Here is an 18,528-nt window from a genome sequence, read left to right on the forward strand (position 1 = left end):
GTGGAGAAATTTCATTAGCTCCATCATCGTCAGCCCCGAGTACTCACCCCCAGGAGATTGCGGGGCACGTAGCCCTCCTCGCCGGCGGCATTCCGTGCCCACCACCACTCGTTCTCGGCATCGTCGCCCTTGCGCAGCACGATCAGTGGCTCATTGACGTGGAAGGAGAGCTCGTCTCCGTTTTGGGCCTCGTAGGAGAACACGGCGTACACGTCGCCATTGTGCAGAATGCCCAGCTTCTCCTGGATGCCTGCAATGACATGGTTAAGTTATTAATCTATTCCCAATATTCCCCCTAGGTTCCTAGTCCCACTTACTGTATAAATACTCGGAGCAGCCATCGAATCCCTCCTCATCCTCCTCGCACTTTTCCGCCGGCGTCTCGTGATCCGACAGCGTGGAGGCAAACAGACAGGCGCCGCTCTCCACCAGGAACTTGACCATGGACAGATTATTGCAGCTGGCTGCGCAATGCAATGGCGTCCAGCCATCCGAGTCCTGGGCATTCACATCGCAGCCAAACTCAACGAGGAATCTGAAGCAACAAAAAAAAAGAGCGAAAGATTAATTAGCTGGAATAAGGAGAGCAAAAGGCCAATGTCACTTACTTGACAATGTCAAAGTGTCCGGCACAGATGGCATTGTGTAGCGCTGTAATCCCCTCATCGTTGGCGGCACTGGGATTGGCCACTTGCATGGCCGTCTTCTTGACCAGTTCCAGTTCTCCTTCCAAACTGGCGTCCAGCAGCAGGGCCAGCGGATCAAAGCTCACCCTTCGCCCCAGCTTGGGTTTTCCGTTTCCCGTTCGCTCCTTGATGTTGCTGGTGGTCGCGGTTGTCGTCGTGGATGATGCGGATGTTGATGTCTCCTGTTGACTGGTCGTGATGCTGGGGGCCACCATTCGATCCGTTTCATCCGCGCTGGATTCACTGCTCGGCGAATGTTGGGGGGATGTGTCCGGCAAGTTCTCCGTTGGCTGTCTAGCCGACGGTTCGGATTTCCGCTGGTTTTGCAACTGCAGCAGTGGCGGCTTCTGTTGGCCATTGGAACTGGATTGGCTGGACTTGAGGCGTGGCTGCTCGAACAGCGGCTGCTTGCGGATGGTCAGTGGCTTCGCTTTGATGGGCAAATTGTCGTTGATGTTCAGGGATTGCAGTCCAAAGGTGGCCGTTTGCGTCTTATTAGCAGTCGATGCCGATGCTCCTCCAGTTCCTGCTCCGCCAGCGGATCCGGATGTATTGGCCTCCACTGGTGATGGCTGCTCTGTGGGCGACATCTTGCTGGGCTTGGGCGGCAGCGCTGGTCGGGGATCCGTCATCACCACATTGGGCGCCACGCGATTCACCTTGGGGCTGTAGGTGATCATTTTGGGTATGGAGCTGCCGCTGGACACCGAGTTGGGCGCCACACTGCTGATGGGTTTGCGTGGCGGCACGGCCAAGTTGCTCACCTGCACCTGGAGCGGCTTGGAGGCATTGGAAACGGCAAGGGCTACTGATTTGCTAATAGCTCCCAGGGGCATGCTGTGCACGGTAAGTTGTTGCTGCGTGTTGCGCTCCGAAAGCGTTTCGCTGGTCACCGAAATCTCGTTCTTCTTGGCTTGGGATTGCTGCTGATCCTGGCTCTCCTTCGCCGTCGCCTGCTGGTTGAGTTTGCTTATCAGTGCCGAGGCCGAACTGCTGCTCGAGGTGGTGCTCTTGGGGATTTTGCTGGCATTTGCGGTGGCGGGTGGAGATGTTGCGGATGCTGCTGTTGCAGTTGCGGCCTGGTTTGCTGCCTCTGCTGCTGCCTGAGCTGCTGCTGCTGCTGCTGCTGCTGCCGCCGCCGCCGCTGCTTCCCGATCTCGTTTCTTGGGTCCCACTTCCGCGTAGATATGTGTGGTACTGTCCATGGCCTCCGTTTGCGCCTGCTTGTGCAGCTCCGCCTCCGTTTTGGCCGGAGCCGCCAGCAGCTTCTTGGCCAACTTGGATTCATCGCTTTCGCAGCTGGAGCTGGCCACGGGCACGGGCACGGAGCCGGCAAAAAAGCCACTGTTTTGTCCCAGCTTGACGTGCGTCAAGTCCTGGATGAGCTGGTTCTGCTGGTTGGTATTGGCCGTGGCCGCTGCATGCTTCATCGCACCGCTCAGATAGCTGGCCGTGCTCGTGATGGTGGACTTCTGGGGCGTGTGGATGAAGGGCTCCACGGCTGCCACATTGCCGCGGGCTCGTCCAGCGGCTGCGGCGGCAGCAGCAGCTGCCAGCTGATTGACCTGCTTCTGCAGCAGTTGCTGCTTCAGGGCGGCCACCCCACCATGTTTGCCCAGATTGCTGGCATTTTGCTGCTGTTGCTGTTGCTGCTGTTGCTGCTGGGCAGTTGCTGCTGCTGCTGCCGCCAGCAATTGTGCAGACTGCACATGCAGTTGCTGCTGCTGCTGCTGCTGTTGTTGCACTGCGGTCTGTTGTTGCTGCTGCTGCTGATGTTGCTGTTGTTGGTGCTGCTGCTGCTGCTGCTGCTGGTGATGGGTGTTGACCTGCTTTTTGCGCTGCAGGCGCGTCTGCAGCTCGTAAATGCGCTGGTCCACCGACCGCAGCTCCGCCTGCCTTTGCTGCAGTGCCTCACGTTGCATGTGCAAGCGTGCATCCTGCTGAAGCGACAACTGATTGCGGTACTGCAATGATAAACAATAAACACTTAAGAACACAATGTTCCCAATTAGCCGCTGATGTGCTGACCACTCACCATCAGTTCGCGACGCAGCTTCTCCAGTTCGCGGGATGCCTGCGGTGGAAGCGGCTGACCACCAACTCCGTTGCCAGCTGCTGCCAGTATATTCACAGGACATCGTCGGTCACGTCGCAGCTCCTCCAGTTGCCGGGTCAAAGCCTCCACCTTGGCCACGGCCAAGCTGAGCTCCTTCTCCTTCTCGCTGAACAGTGCTCGAATTGAGTCCAAGTCATTGCCTGCAAATGGGCGATGGTACTTTGTGCTAGAAACGGCTTTATATAATAATGTCCCGACCCTATCCTAAATATCTTATGTCATACAACTGGCCAGGGTGGTTATTACCCTGGAGATAATGTCTAATCTCATGCGATTATCAAGGCACACCAGCATATCTTAATTATACCTAATAAGGAAAGGAGCTAAAGCTAAATCTGTAGCTGTGCACTTGATTTTTGATTAGGGAATGGGTGCTTCATTCTCGAGTGTTCAGCTTAATCAACATTGCCATCCCAATAACGATTGGCGTGCCCACTAACTATTTTATAATCGCCAGCCGCCTGCTGGTCGCCGGTGTTTCCCTTTTCCAGGATTTCGGATTTGGGTTGCCTGTTCAAACTAATTACGGCCACAACACAGGGCGCCAGCTCATTAACATAATACCCCTGTATGGAAATGTGTGCGGGCCAACATCATCTTAGCCATGTTCGGAGGAGGCGCTGTTCCCGCCCACAGGCAATCATAAAGGACAACAAAGTGGCACACATACATAAATTAAATTCGCACGATGCGGACGCGGATGGGGATGGGATGGGATGAAGGCAGGCTACCACCACTCAATAGGGTTTTAACACATGTTAATTCACCCAAAGAACCCCCTCAGCCAGCGGTGGGTGCTTAACTCAATTGGAGGAGGAAGCTTAGGACCGGATAGGATATCCCAAGCAGATGCACTTGGTGGCACTTCGCCGCTGCCCTCCACCCACCCAACACTTTCCTGACCGCACTGCACAAAAGTTGCATAAAACATCTTGGGATTTTCTTGCAAAACTATTCATTTCATACAAAAGAGGCAGTAAATATTTAATTAATAATAAATGAGCAAGTATTGCCTGCATTCAGTAAGGCTTTTGAAATGTAGATGCAATTAAAGCCAAAGTTTGATTAAGGGTGGTTTTAAATTACCAGCAAATTACCAACCCCTTAATTATACTCACATATAATCTTATTGTTACGTTGCAGTTAAGCGACTAAAATTTTCTGCCAGTGTACTCACTCAGTGTGACATTGTAGGTCTTCTGCAGATCCACTTGACCCCGCAGCGCTCGCAGGCGTCGCAGCTTGGACTCCTGCGCCTCCACCCGCTCCCGCAGCCGGCGGAGCCGCTCGCCCTCCGCGCTGGCCACTGCGCTGCGCACCTCCTGCGACTTGAGGAAGCGCAGGCGCTGCTCCTTGGTGGCCAGCAGCTGGTGCTGGCTGTCGATTTGCTGCTGCTGTCTCAAAGCCATCGCCCTCAGTTCGGCTGACGTCAGCCTGCTGGGCACCTGCAACAAGAGATTCGGATTGAGATTTGGGATGTTGGATCGTTAGCGGGATAAGCGGCTGAGTTGGATGGGAGTGTATGTATAGCCACCCACCCACAAGTAAGAAATGAAATTTCACAATTTATAATCCGAGGCGTTACCGTGAAAGCAACCCACCCATGGGCAGCGGAAAACTCAAAAGTCAAACTGAAAGTTGTCAACGTTCGTGGTCAGCCATAAATCAAGTTATGCTTAAGCTAATTTCGGCCTTTTGTTGTGTCGCAGATTGGATTTGCTCCTTGGATGCGGCCGAGACAGCGGTATACTTACGTTCAGCTTGGGCTCCGAGGTTACCACCACTCCACGCGTGGGGCTGACAAAGGCCAGGGAGGCTGTCGAAGATGATGAGGACGACGCGGAGGACGCGGATGCCCGGTGGGTGGGCATCAGCGAGGAGGGCGGCATCTTGGGCAGATTGCCGGAGACGGGTCGACACACGCAGGTCAACATTTTCGACGCGCTCTTTTGATTTTTCGCTTCGATTTATCTTTGATTTATTTGAATTTATGATTCCTTTCGGTTCTTATTCAATGCACTTGGAGAAACCAACGAGCTATAGTTTCAGTTCGAAGAATTCTCAGTAATTCCAAGTGAATTTTTATATGGGTTTACTATAATAATAATAAACAGTAAAAGATTTTACTAAGAAATAGTTATACTTGGGCTGGATTTCATTCTTTAACTAGGCACTTTCAAACTTAATCAAGAATTGCTATGCATTTGAGTCCAAGTTTCCTCTAAGTGCACCCTTTTGTGAGTTGCAATTCCATTCACTGGCCTGCGATGGCATCCTTGACTGCAGCACCAAAGCAGGAACAGAGAGGCACCAAATTTGTGTGTTATTTTTTTATTGTTCAAGAAATTATATAGTGCAAAAGAGTTTGGCGGACCATGCCCTGGCCCCCATCCCACCAACCATCCAAACATTTCCCCCCTACCCGCTCTACAGCGTGGAACAGTGGGTGCCAGTGGCAGTGCCAGCTGGCGCCAGTGCCTCCGCCTTGTACTCGTTAATGGATTTTCAATTCAGTGCCTGATTGAAAGCACACTTTGTGTGGATGTGGATGTAGAAGTGGGTGTGGATGTGGGTGTGGGGGCTACTGCACACGTAGTGTATGCAGCCATGTGGTTCTTGGGGTGGTAGTGGGGGCGTGGGTGGATTTGGTTATGGGGTGTTTACCGAACGCCTACGGGGTTGTCAATGGCAACGGGGCAGCGCCCCAAACAGCCGTGACAATATCTGCGCTCGATGGACTCAAAGTGCCTGCCTGCCTGCCGATTGCTGAAACAACAAGCGGCAGTTAAAGTCATAGTTGCGTGTACATAATCGCTGGTACTTACAATTACATAAAGGATACGGCCAATGCCGAGGACAGGAAAAAATATGGAAAACCGGATAGCAGCAGATCTAGACCCAAGCAGAATAGACTCGTGTAGTAGTTAAACTCGAGCGGAGAAACGCATATATAAGCCCGCTATATATATATCCACTCGACGGGCTAAAGACCGACAGCAAACAATAAAATGCCGTCATGAGGATTGGCCAGGGACACGTCCCAGTCTGTTATCGAGTATCGTGTCTACTTCACGCCCACACTGAGGATAAACATGGCGGGCACAATCAAGGATCTAGTTGCTGGTTCAAAGTGAATAAGCTTTTGAGCTTTTTTTCAATTCAATCCATATCAATTCTGACTATCTGCTTCTCAACTTAATTTAAAGTTCAATTAAAGTTCATGTTGCACATAAGTTGAACCAAATCCTCACTTGATTGCTTTCTACCTAATAGATATTGAAGCTTGGCACTTTGAAGTGAACATATTTTCTCTCAGTGCAGGCAACTCAACTCAACCCGTCGTTCCACTAGCACTCGTTCCCATGGAGCTCTTTGCTTTTTGGCCTCGCCGGGTACAATTGGCTTCGGTCACCATCATCAAGTCCAGGGACGAATTGATGACGGCGATGAGGATGATGATGGTGCTGCAATGGATTGCGCTGGCGAGTGCTGCTTCAATTTGGAGTCCCCACAAGATGATCGGGCAGAGCAGAAGACTGCAATGGATACTTCAATACACCCCATCCTCCCCCTACTCAATTTATTGCCCCTTTTTCTGGGTCGCATTATACTCGAGAGAATGTTGCAAATAAAAAGAAGATACATTACGGCGAAATTGTACCAAAAAAAAGATACATATGTCCCCAGACAGTGCGTTTCGCAGCTATAAATCACATGTAAAACACCAGCGGTAAAGAGAGAGTCATTAAACATGTCCGGCAGTCGACTTGCCCCTCTCCATCGCTGACTTTTGTGAACCGATCCTTAAGGATAACCATTTGCAGCTGTCATAAAGTTGGCCATAAGCGTTTTGTCAAAACTCCAGCAACTTGGGCAACTATTTAAAGCTGAAGTCGGCGTAATGAATTAATCTACTTTCCACCGATGCCATCTGCGCAAATATTTACTCAAAAAAGCAAACTTTGCGGCCGCAAGGGGAGAGTAAAAAGCGAAGCTTCAAACTTGTCGAATGCATTGAGACCGCAGAAACCAAAACCCGAAGCCAAAAGCATAGGACAGGCGATGAATGTATCCTGTAAATTCAATGTGGCAGCAGCCAACCAGCCAGCCAGCCAGCATTTTCGAGGAATATTTTCCAATTAACAAAGTTTGTCATAATAACTCGCTCGCAGCCAGGAATCTCCAGCATGTAACGAGCAATGTGCTCGGCGTTATACCCCCAATACCCCTATTCGGCTCCTCTCTATTTACATTTTTGCAGCCATTTATGGAGCTGACGAAGCTAAGCACGCGGGCCCGGAAAAGTGGGAGTAGTTGTGGCAGGAACGGGAGCTGTCGAGGAATCGGCTGCCAAGGACTCTCTACCCGGGCCCCCAGTACCAGGAATTTCCGGCATTTTCGCTGACGCAGCTCAAAACGTGCAGCACTGAGAATAATAATGAGCAAAATCAGTTTTAAACGGACGGAATAATAATAGTTATCTGATTAAAAGCATAAATATTAACTTTATATTCAAGGAATTTATTGTGCATACTAGAGCTTAGATTCATTTCTTTCAGTGCATCTAGAGGGGAGGCAAAAACGCAACTATTTATGTTGCACAGCGACGAAGTACCCCTTTCCATTTCAAATGGTCTTCGCTGGGCGGTAGGCGTCCCGGGTGGGAGGGGGGCGTGGCAAAAGCAAACCAATATAATTGTACATTGAAAGATGTCGGGGAAAAAGTCGCGACGTCGTTTGCCATTGTACAAATGTTGTTGCCTCTGGGTGTTGCCACTTCTTGTGTTGCAAGTTGTAGTAGCTGCTTTTGGTGTCGGAGCAACAAGCATTTTATTGATTTTAGCCCCTTTTCTTTTTTTTTTGTTTCAAAGTGGAGTGCGAGTTGGCGTTCGGCTTCCTGGGGGGCAGGACATCGCGTGCGCTTACGTTTATTGCTAATTTTTTCCTCTTTGTTCTGCTCTACTTTCGCCTCCTTTGGCGTCCTAACTCGTAGCTCGCCTTCCGCCGCTGCTCCTGCCCCTCGCCGGACACTTGGCCTGGACAGTGTCCTTGCTGCACATTTCCAAATCGATTACAAACAGGATATGCACTGCGGAAGCGTGTTTGATGGAAGTGCCAACCGCCGCAAAACGATTAGAGGGGTGGCAACTACTACGTATTGCCCCGTGCTCCTCAGAGCACACACATCCGGCTGTGATCCCGTCACGGATTTGAATTGGATTGGCCGCCATCGCCTTTGTGGCCATTTTGTATTTTAATTAATTCCAGCAAACTGGCGAAGGGCAAAAGTTTTGCCTATGCGACCAAATGTCCGCAACTTTTGCAATTTGTGTGCACCGATGGAAGAGGAATGAGCGGCGCTGACAAGGACACCTGCAATACACGTATTCTTATAGGTAAATGTGCTCTCGCTTACAAGCCAGGGATACAAGCTAGCTATAAAGGAGTCTTTAGATCGATTCATTTAAAAATCTATAGGCTATGCACTTCATTTTGTCAGTGAACCGCGGCAACCGAGCCAATTTGCAAATTTGACAGATTGCCAAACCCAATAGATGCATACATATATACTATATACCCAGTGGATTCGTCCACAAAAATAATCATTTGAGCCGCACAACCAAAGCAAACCCGCAATTTGATTGTCAACCAAATTGTCGGTGGCAATTGTGACATCTCTGCAGCCCTGATAAAAACATATTCCTCGTAGTTCAACCACACACATATGGTGAATGCGACAAGGATCCTTTGCCTTTGGTTGGCCAAAATCAAGCTTCACTTTCGTGTTAGTTGCTGGAGCAGACATTAGTGGCACTCTTGAGCGCTTTCCAGCTCCTCCTGCTCCGCCAGCTCCTCCGTGCATCCTTCGGCCATGGCAAACGGTTTGTTCCAAGTGGTTTCAGTTGCGAGTGGCTTTTGCCTCGGCAAAAAGTTTTCCACACTCATGTCAGGGAATGCTGGCGCAGGGAGCAGGGTAAGCGGTCAGGAGGAGGAGGAGGAGGAGGTGGGGAACCGCTGGGCACAAGGGTCTTCTGCGGACCAACAAAAACTCTGCTAAGGGGCTTAAGTCGTCGCTCACGCGAATCTCTCGTCGCACTTTCCCACTCCGGAGGAAGTGTTTTGACGTACTGCTGATGTCCGGCGGACTGCTGCGGTTGCGGTTCAGTACGGTACGGTTTGCTACGTTTTGGTTCGGTTTTGGGCCTTTTTTCCATGGCCGGACCCACAACTTGGTAAACGACCATCATACACCGTTTGCAGAAACACACGCGTTGTAATTCCACTGACCCTCATTGGGCGAATCGGGTGGTTCGAGTTGGAGTCCAAGTCCGTGTCGGCTTTTTCACGTTGTGTTTTTTTTTTTGGTTTCGTGCCAAATGCTTAACACTCAACAAAGTTGAGAGTTGAAGCAATTTTCCGCAAGAGTAATTAAAGCAACGGACTGTCGGCCGGCCAGGGGGGTTGTTTTTCCGGGGAGGGGGGGAGGTACCAAGTGGGGTATGTGGGTGGTGTTGGCGGGCGCCATTGGGTCAAATTTCACGTGAGCAGCTTCTGTGACCTGAACGGGAAAATTCTCAAAATGAAATGTGAGCGAGTTCAAGGTCACCGAAATGTGCGCGAAATGTGAGCGAGTCGAATGTAAATTATCCGAAAAGAACTGAATAATTACATGCTATGAAACTGCAGCATATGCAATTAATGTTTTGAAAGAGATTTAAACGCTTTAAAATCAGTTAAAAGCTGAAAAGTGACATGCGAATCTCACATAACTCGAACGTTTTCAGAACACACACAATATGCAAAAATATCAACTGTGATCAAATGTAAGTAACCGTAACCCACAAAATATTGTCAAAAGTAGTTAGGTCATTGGATAGCTGGGAAATTGAATAATTTCAGCTTTGCTGCTCTTGTCCAAAAACCACTGCAGTCATTTCTCCCAAGGGAATCCTTTTTCGAGAGCTCCTGCCCGGAAATCCAATAAAGTGTTTTGCAATGAAGCAATATTCAATCCTGCACGATGCCCTCCTCGCCTGTCGAAAAGTGTTGCATACTTTCGAGGGCCCACAAATTGAGAACTTCCATGGTGGAAGGAATTACTTTTTGGCGTCAATCGAGAGAAGAGTTTGGCCCATTGAACGCAATAAAATATTCAATCCCATTCAATCGGCATCGGCACTTAAACTAGCTGGAAAAACGGGCCTGGCAATGAAACCTCAAAACCTAATATACACTGACAGCTTATTGGCATTGCAAATAATTTGCGTTAATTAAGTGACTGTCAGTGGAACAAAAATGAAAGGACCAAAGGACGAGGGCGGTTCAATGTCGATGCACTCGTTATCGACTGTTTGGCAACTTAATTGCGTTTGCTTTTGTAAATTTAATTTTAATTTAATGCTTTATTGAAATGCGCAGCTACTGGCCATTCAATCACCCGCTGCTCATTCCATTCATCCCATTATTGATTACAGCGAAAAAAATCATAAAAAAAAAATAAATAAGAATAATAAAGCAAAATAAATAAAAGGCCAAATTGAAGCATAAAATTTACAGGGCTCTGCCGCGCAGCAATTGATTTAACACAATCATAAATATAAACAAACAGTGTTAAATAAAGGAATGAATTAAAAATAAAACTGAGATGGCGCGAGTGCGAGTGCCACTTGGGCAAAAAAGCATTAAACATTACGCCCATTTTTAAGCGCAGATTATGCAAGCCAACTGGTCAGCTGGCATGGGAGGAATGCTTCCGTGTCCTGGTAAATTGTGGCCATAATTCAGGGAATTAAATTTAAATTTGCCGGGCAACAAAGTGTGGCGCCACTCCACACCGCTGCGATTCTCGACCCCAATTGCCCCACGGCAAATAATAGTTCAATTTCTCACGGTATTCATTATTCAGGACTGGACATAGTTGGTCCTGCCGCTTCCTTCGTCCTTATTTACCATTCTATGCAGACCTATTAGCCCGCATACTTGAGCTGGAGACCCTGGCACCGACTGCCATTGAAATGACTTTTAAAACTTTTTATAGTTGTAATTATTATAAATAAATGAAGCGCAATTTGGTGGGTTCCCAGGAACACCCGCCTCCTCTGTCTCTTCTTTGTTTATTTCTGTTCCGTTCCGTTCCGTTCTCTTCTCTTCAAATGTCCTTGCTTGCACGTGTGTGTGTGTGTGTGGTTCTGCTTGTGTCTGTTTATTATTAACTCGAATGACGACCCAAAAATTTGCTCATTTTCAGAGCTGTCAGACGGAGGAGACTAGCAACGGAGCGACCGAAAGACCGAGACAGCCAAGGAAGAAAGGAGTGGCCAAATCCTGGCCGACACTCAACTACAAATTGGCCAGCAGGGCAGACATGTGCAGATGTCCTGCGACAGATTCGCAGGCAATTATTCAGATGGGCTTCGTAGCCAATTTGCTTGCGGCTCGATGATGACATTAATTTTTGCCAGCCCGTAATAATATATATGGTTATAATATATTTTTATGCTCCATATTTATGGGCAAACGGGCGCGCCGGTGAAGCGTTATGAGCAAAACAGATTTTCCACTTAGCATAAATTAAGCAGAATTTAATGGCTGACTTATTTAAATGGCTTCCTGCGGCCGAACGCACTGTTTGTTGAATGAAATCGAAAAGTTTGAAATCGCAATCTCTCTGGTGCATTGCTTTGATGACTTTTCATTAAATTATGCTTTCCGCATTCCATTTCCCTGACTTAGAGAGCCAGTGAGTGCGCGCTAACAGAGTTATGAAAGCAGAATTTTCCATTTTCCATTTCCCGTTTGCTCTGTCTCACTGCTCCTCTATCTTTCGGGTTCACTGCAATTCCAGTGACAACAAGACAACAAGTATAGAGCAACCCATCGAGGGAATCTGCCAGCCAGAACCGAAAAGCCCAATAACGAAAATGGCCCAAATTGCATTCGCTGACCTTGGCTTTCACTTAGCGCCATGGGAATGTTAATTACTTGGCCTTAGAACAAGATGGTAATCTCGATCCGTGTCCCAATCAAACTATTTATGCAATGTGCGTGCCGCATGAGGAATCCACAGCAATAATGTTGTTCTAACAGATTTCATTCGAACAACAATCGAGCCACATTCTATCGCAAAAGCAAACAGCTGGCGGGCAAAATTGTGGGATTGTGGATTGCAGATTGAGGATTTACTGGATTCGAAGATATCTACCCTGTTTTGTATAAGCAAGGATACAAATTCAATTGCTCAAACGCAAGTTCAGCGATTTAAATGCTATTATAAACTTCTTTGCTATTCACTTAGTGATAGTAATGAGTTCCTAAAGTTCCATACACACTGCGGAGCGAACTCTGAACTCTTTTTTGTGCCCGGAGCAAAACAACTGGTAGCAGTGGGAGCAAAGCATTTATTGTAATTCGAAATCAATCAATAGAACCCATAAAAAAGTGAGTGGCAAGTCGTGGAGATGAGCCAAATACCCGCATACCCGCATCTGTGCGCAAACAGTTTGCTCCTCCCTTGACTGTTTAATACTTATTTAATCAAGTTAATGTAGTTAAATCAGCTTAGGCAAATATTCCCAGCAGCAGCGGCTGTCGAACAAAATAGGCCAAGATAAACCGTTCGTTTTGGCCATGGCCAAGAGGAGGGATTCTCCCACACACACAGAAACTAATACAGATAAAAGGGCATTCATTACAAAAGACCAAAGCGGCAAAGTTTTTCATCGGCGGCAATGTTAGATTTGCGACATCAGCGCAAGGATCTCAGTACTCAAGATACTGCACTGAAAACAAAAATTTGAATTCCGCCGTCTTTATTTCAAAATTTTTATTGAGAAAGGCTATAAACATACCCTGATTTTTTTTAACGATTTATGTCAATTGCAAATCATTAGACTTTGTCATTCTTCATACTTTTTGACATTCAAAAATTGATTTGAAATACAATATCCTATTAAATAAAATGCTCGATATTATTTGCTGTGCAAAAAACAAGCGACAAGGGAGAAAGTGAAGATGGTTGGTGGGGGAATAGACCTGGGACCACGACCAAGGGCCACCGAGTGACCACACAGCCTGGCGTCATTAATATTAAGTAATCGTGAAGGATGCTCTCTGGTGTATAATACGTCCTTGCACCACCACCCCCCGCACTCCATGCCAACCTGTCCCTTGGCTTTTTGCCGCCCTCTCAAGCAACCTGTGCTCGGAAGTTCGTAAACCCGCTCATTGACCATGAGTTAACCATGAGTGTTGACTGTGGTCGTAAATTCGCCGCCTCCCACACACACACACATCCGCATCCACATCCACCCAAGCAGTTATGAAGAACCGTGGGGACAGAGGGGCGTGGCTAGGCCTGCTAGGCCGCCCACTTTCAATGTCTCACAATGGACAGATTAGTGAAGTGCCAAGAGCAAATGGACTTGGGCAACGGGAACTGGCGCAGGAATCGCCCAGGAACTGCACAAGGGGGAAATGGGCCGAACGGAAGCCAAATGGGGGCTAAATCGAAATCTTGTGGTCAGCAAAGTGATTTCGTGAGTGGTTAGTTCAGAAATACATTCAACAATTGGTACAGTGATTTAATTATAGAGCACATAAATTAATAACTGCAGGGAAAATTATTAAGAACATATTCAAATTTTGAAAGGAAACCCGTATTATGATCCTGTGAGTCATTAAGTTAATATCATCCTGCTGATGCTTAATTGCTGCAAAAGGAGAAGCAACCAAATGACTCCAACTTTGCACCTTTGATTAGGTCCATTTTGGCTTCTGTCTTTCTTTTTTTTTTGTGTGCCAGCCAGGTAATCTAAAAGTTTTCCATCTCGGAGCCTTACGACCCTTCTGGGAAATTTAGCCCAACCTGATGGGCTTTTCTTATAAGTGTATGTACGTACAAAAAATGGGTTAAATTTATGAGCTTAAGATAATGCGGTGTCCAGAAAAAAAGAGCATTCACAGCCGCATGTGCAGGACATTAGACGTAATTTGTGCCGCCTAACCCTCGAATTCGGACTAAACCGAAATTCAAATTAAATCAGCTTGGACCTGAGACCCAAGTTGGGTTCGCATTCCTTGAAGCTTTAATTGCACATTAAGCTTAATTAACAAATTAATGGAGGAGACGTGGTCTCCAGTGGCCCCGCCCATCCCATCCCATCCATCCAATGGCCCTCATGATGATGTGATGTCTGCCATTTGCAGATGGAGACGTAGGTGGAATGCTAGTGCTGCAAATAGTTTTTACACATTTGATTAAAATGTTGCAAGCCCAAGTTGTGCTGTTCGTTTCTCACTTTCAACGCCCGGCAATTGTGGCCATGCAAATTGAGTTTGTGGCAGCTTTGTGTAAATTTAACCGGACACTTGGACACGCTTAGCAAATTAAAATGCCACAAAACCGTCCAGAGAGCAGGGGAGCTGGGAACTGGGAACTGGGCCGTTTTTGGGCTGCAGCGGCATCAGCATCAGCATCTTCATTAAAATTTTGCCCAGAGCGTCTTTTCAATGCCGCCTTTAAATAAGATTAAGCAAAAAACGGCATAAATCCCGGGCTGCAGTCCTTGCGATCCTGGGCAACAAAAGCCGCCTGCCCTTGGCCCCTTGGCGAATCAAAGCCGAAAAAGTGGGCGGCCAACGGGGCGTATGAGCGTTAAATAAGTGTGTGCAAAGTATCTGCGGCCAAGCTGCGCTCATTAAGCGAATTCAGGCCAGTGGCTGTGAGTGCGGGTGTGGATGTGTAGATGTAGATGGGTGTAGTTCGTTGGCTCATATTTCCGAGTCACCTTTTTCTAATACAGCGCCACGTAGTCGGGTGCACTTCAGCCAGATGGAGGCAACAAATCCGCACAAATTGCACTCGCAGCGGGAGTGGAAAATGGGAAAGCGGTCGAAAGGAGTGGTGGAGTGTGGAGTGAGACGCTGTCATGCGACATTATTGATTTAAATGCCATAAACACCCAAAAGTAGAGCACACATCCGAAAGATACTTTGAATGTTTTCCAAGATAGCCCAACAGCGGAAGCTAAAAAGCCAGGCAAAAACAAACACGGCGTAAAGGTGTATGTGCTGCCGGTTGGGCTAACACACACACATCAATATGTCTGTGTGTGGGTAATATGCCGCACACGTAGACAACTATTAACTAAAGGAGACACAGACAGACGGACGCACTAAAGCATACATTTAGGCGCTGATGGCCGGATGTGTGGTGTGATGTGGCACGGTGACATTTGCCTGGAGTGGGGGCTCCAACTCCCACTCCAAATGACTATCCGGCCTTCTAGGAAATTTGTAACAGATGCGGGCCAGCAGCTCACAATTGACTTCACACAGGCACAGCGCAAGTAATTGGAAAAAAAAGCAGCCGGCTGCTGCTGATATTTTCTCTGGAATTTTTAGCTTTGTCGCCAGCACAGAAAGCGAAAAAGCGCGCGATCCGCCCGCGCCCCTTTATTTTTTTTTGGGTAATTGCGGGCCCAGATAAGCGCTTTATTACCGATTCACTGGCTTTTATCGCATTTTAATAACTCACGGAAAATGCGCCAAACGAGCCGCCCCCCAAAACAAAGTGTTTACGTTACGTTACGTTATTTGGCGAAACGAATCGTATCGAACCGAACCGTATTCACGTTACTCGAAGTTTTCTTAAAGTGGCCAAAATGGCAATATGGCGCTAGCTTCGAACATTCGCGACCGCCAGCCAAAGCACAACTGACTAGAATGCCGCTGGAAAAGCAGAACTGAACGCAACGACGCTTGCCGCTGCTTTGAATTCGAAAACGAAGTTGGTCGGAAAAGCCGAAAGTTGGAAAAGCCCGAGGAAAATGCCGAACGATGCGTCACACGAACCACTGCAACTGGGTGGGTGGTTGACTGCCGGGTGGTGGCTCAGTGGGTCGAGTGGTGTGGGGTTTGGGCCGAAATGTGGGTGGCCTTGCTCACTTGCATTGCCAAATTGCCGAAGACGCCGCACGGAAGTGCGTGCGTTGCTGCAGTTCAGCTCGGGTATTATCCCAATGAAAGACTGCATATGAGCATTAAGCATGCATGGATGCGAGTGGAGAGGCGCTGCATGTCCCTGCCTCATAATTATGCTTATAGTATGGATTAATAATGCCAAAACGCTATGCGAATATGTGGGAATTCAAAGGGAATTAGATTCAATAAATAGCTGTCTTTTGGAACAAAAAATTCGATTAAGATGCGTTTCTTTGCGAGCTTAAGTGATATTCTGCAGATTATTTAAGCATAGACAACTGAATCTAAATATCATCTTGTTTGCTATGCACTTTTATACAATATAAAAACTTCTAAAGCAACAGATATTGTTTGCAAACACATATAAAACAACAAAATGATTATAGCTACATATATCTATGAACACATGAAGTTTCATTCTATAGCAAATCGAAACATCTGCTAATCCTTGATTTGTGGCATAACTTCCTTGACTTTGGCCTATCTCCTTGATATGCTGGCGGCATTCTAGAACCCACTGTATCTGACCTCGTCTGTCATTCTGTTGCGCAAATTAGCCGCCACCCACTCCACCCATCAGCGGGTTAAGCTGCCTGCCTTGTTTTTTTTTTTTTTGCGAAATGAAACTGCGTGGGCTGCTTAGCTAGTTTCAGCTTAGCCAGCTGCCTGTGTGCGTGTGCATCAAATCATTGCCGACTTTTGTGCGCAAATATTTACGACAACTGGCATCTGCTCATCCCCACACAGCACCTGCTTGTGCACGGAGAAAATTAAGCTAAAGGTAATATTCATAACATATTTTCTCTATACCCTCCCCAACTACATCCCATTGTGTGCTTTCAAAACAAAAACTTTGTTTTAACAGCTTTTGAAACGTGGAATATGCACTGCAGCTACGACTAAAAACGCCATTCGAGAGCTTAAAATATACCTCTAGTAGTTTATCATAATAAGTATAAACCTATACAGTTATTCATATTTATTTAATACGACTAGCAAGTCTATAAGTAGTATCTGGCATACGTGTCGTATAGGTGATTTGGTTGGAATGTAACTCGATTACGTGTGGAATGATGTTCTCTGCATCTAAGTTAAAGCATTTTCATAGAATTTGAGGTCTTAATGCATTTATGAACGATAGTACAATTTCTTTCAGTATGGTGACCCATTCCCGGGGTAAAATGACACCGAAAAGAAACAAAAGCATGCGTCTAACATCTAACGACGACAACAACCTGTCACGCCAGCTGAGGTACGACTGGTGGGATTCGTTGGGTTCACGGTTCGGTTTGGCCATGGGTGCGGAAATGGGCATGGGCCATAGACCGAAGGTATGGCAATGGATCCCCTAACAAGGCATCCTGCAGAGCAAGAAAGACAGATGAAGAGAGTGAGAGGAAGGAGGGAGTAGGAGCGACAACAATGCGTCGGGGGGTCAGCAACAGAAGCCAGTAACCTGTGGAGATTCAGAAGCCGGAGCAGGAGCAGCAGCAGCAGCAGCAGCAGCAGCAGCAGCCGGAGGTGCTCCACATGAGCTGACACTGGCAGTCAAACAGAGGCCAGGGAACCCAGCTCGTACTCGTAATGGCCTCTAAACAAAGGGCGTGCTTGTTTGGCAACAGCCAAACTGCCGAACAGCCCGTTCGCCATTGCCTGTGTGTTCCAATGCCATGTGTACATTTGTCTTTTTGCAAATTAATTTATAAACACAATTGACATTGAGCCGGAATGTAAATATGCCGCTGAGAATGGTTGTTGCCTTGCATTAAAAATTCAAGTCCCACTCTGTCACATCTGCAAGCTCACCACATGTGTGCGTGAGCCCATCGCTGTGTGAGTGGAGTGTCAGTGTGTGTGTGAGCGTGACTCTCCCCCGTATGTGTGTGTGTGTCTAGCTAAAGAGTATGTGTGTGTGTGTGTGCTCCTCGTTGTTTGTCTTTTGCCATGGCCTGGCATTTATATTTCCCTCCAGGAAGCAGCAACAAAAGTTGCGAAATGCCAAGCTGACGTTGCACTTAAGGAAATAAGCTAACACAAATATGGCTGAAATAGAGGACAGTCGGTCGGTTGTGGGTGGGCTGGCGTCGCCCTGGGAAATTCCAATATTAGTTATGACCTTCAAGTGGGCCGCTTTCTAAATAAATAATTTAATCAATTGCTAATTGAGCACTGGCGCCCATCATGATGCATATTTGCTTGATCAAAATTCCTCGGCAAAATTGGAACTCCTCGCAGCGAAGACTATTTGATGCTCAAGTACGCAAACCCCAAAGGTCACAACTCTTTGGCAAGAGTTTGCACTGGAAAAAATTGGTCAAGAGTCGATTAAGGAAATATATACATTTTTTTGAGGGGAGGAAGTCAAAATTCCATAGCTTGCCATTTATTAGAAAATGGACTTACTACAAAATCAGTACCTTAGAAAAAAGAGAACCCTGCAGAAACCTACCCCCATTTTTCTCTGTGCACTTGGGAAAGAAAAAGGACAAAATTGAAATTCCTTTCTCCTTAACTTTGCTAAACGGCTATTAACTTTCCGTACGTATCTGCTCGACCATAATTCCTCGAAAAATTCAGTCATAGTCATTCGTATGTTTGCAGCAGCCAACAAAAAACTGTTGAAAATGTTTGAGAAGGAGACAAGCGAAGCAATTTTAGCTGAAGACCAACAACAACAACAAGTTGTCGTTGACTTAAAAACTGATTTGCAATTTTATAAAGACCTTGGCTTTCCACACAAAGGTC

General features: G+C 47.1%; 1 protein-coding gene and 1 long non-coding RNA gene across 4 annotated transcripts in view; both read right to left on the bottom strand.

Annotated features, from left to right (window-relative positions):
- Nucleotides 1-18,528, bottom strand: part of LOC6615334 (apoptosis-stimulating of p53 protein 1) — a 37,074-nt gene that overhangs the window by 1,195 nt on the left and 17,351 nt on the right. Inside the window, exons 1-7 of one of the 2 annotated variants that reach the window (XM_032715945.1) lie at nt 15,338-15,539; nt 4,557-4,897; nt 3,980-4,247; nt 2,722-2,942; nt 609-2,650; nt 318-535; nt 48-250 (exon numbers count right to left, since the gene is read on the bottom strand). In XM_032715945.1, coding sequence (XP_032571836.1) covers nt 48-250; nt 318-535; nt 609-2,650; nt 2,722-2,942; nt 3,980-4,247; nt 4,557-4,736 — 3,132 coding nt within the window. In that variant the 5' untranslated portion in view covers nt 4,737-4,897; nt 15,338-15,539. Of the gene's footprint in view, nt 1-47; nt 251-317; nt 536-608; nt 2,651-2,721; nt 2,943-3,979; nt 4,248-4,556; nt 4,898-15,337; nt 15,540-18,528 lie in introns of those variants that run through there. The other variant, XM_002039696.2, reaches the window with a different exon arrangement.
- Nucleotides 9,133-15,387, bottom strand: LOC116800523. 2 transcript variants are annotated; one of them, XR_004361453.1, is made up of 4 exons: nt 15,302-15,387; nt 14,589-14,827; nt 14,100-14,317; nt 9,133-14,033 (listed from the first exon to the last, which is right to left on the bottom strand). It is a non-coding gene; the product is annotated as an uncharacterized LOC116800523 (long non-coding RNA). The 2 variants fall into 2 exon arrangements; XR_004361452.1 differs by having other exon boundaries at nt 9,133-14,317.

The sequence above is a fragment of the Drosophila sechellia genome, chromosome 2R (assembly GCF_004382195.2).
Source record: "Drosophila sechellia strain sech25 chromosome 2R, ASM438219v1, whole genome shotgun sequence".
In the NCBI taxonomy this organism is placed as follows: domain Eukaryota; kingdom Metazoa; phylum Arthropoda; class Insecta; order Diptera; family Drosophilidae; genus Drosophila; species Drosophila sechellia.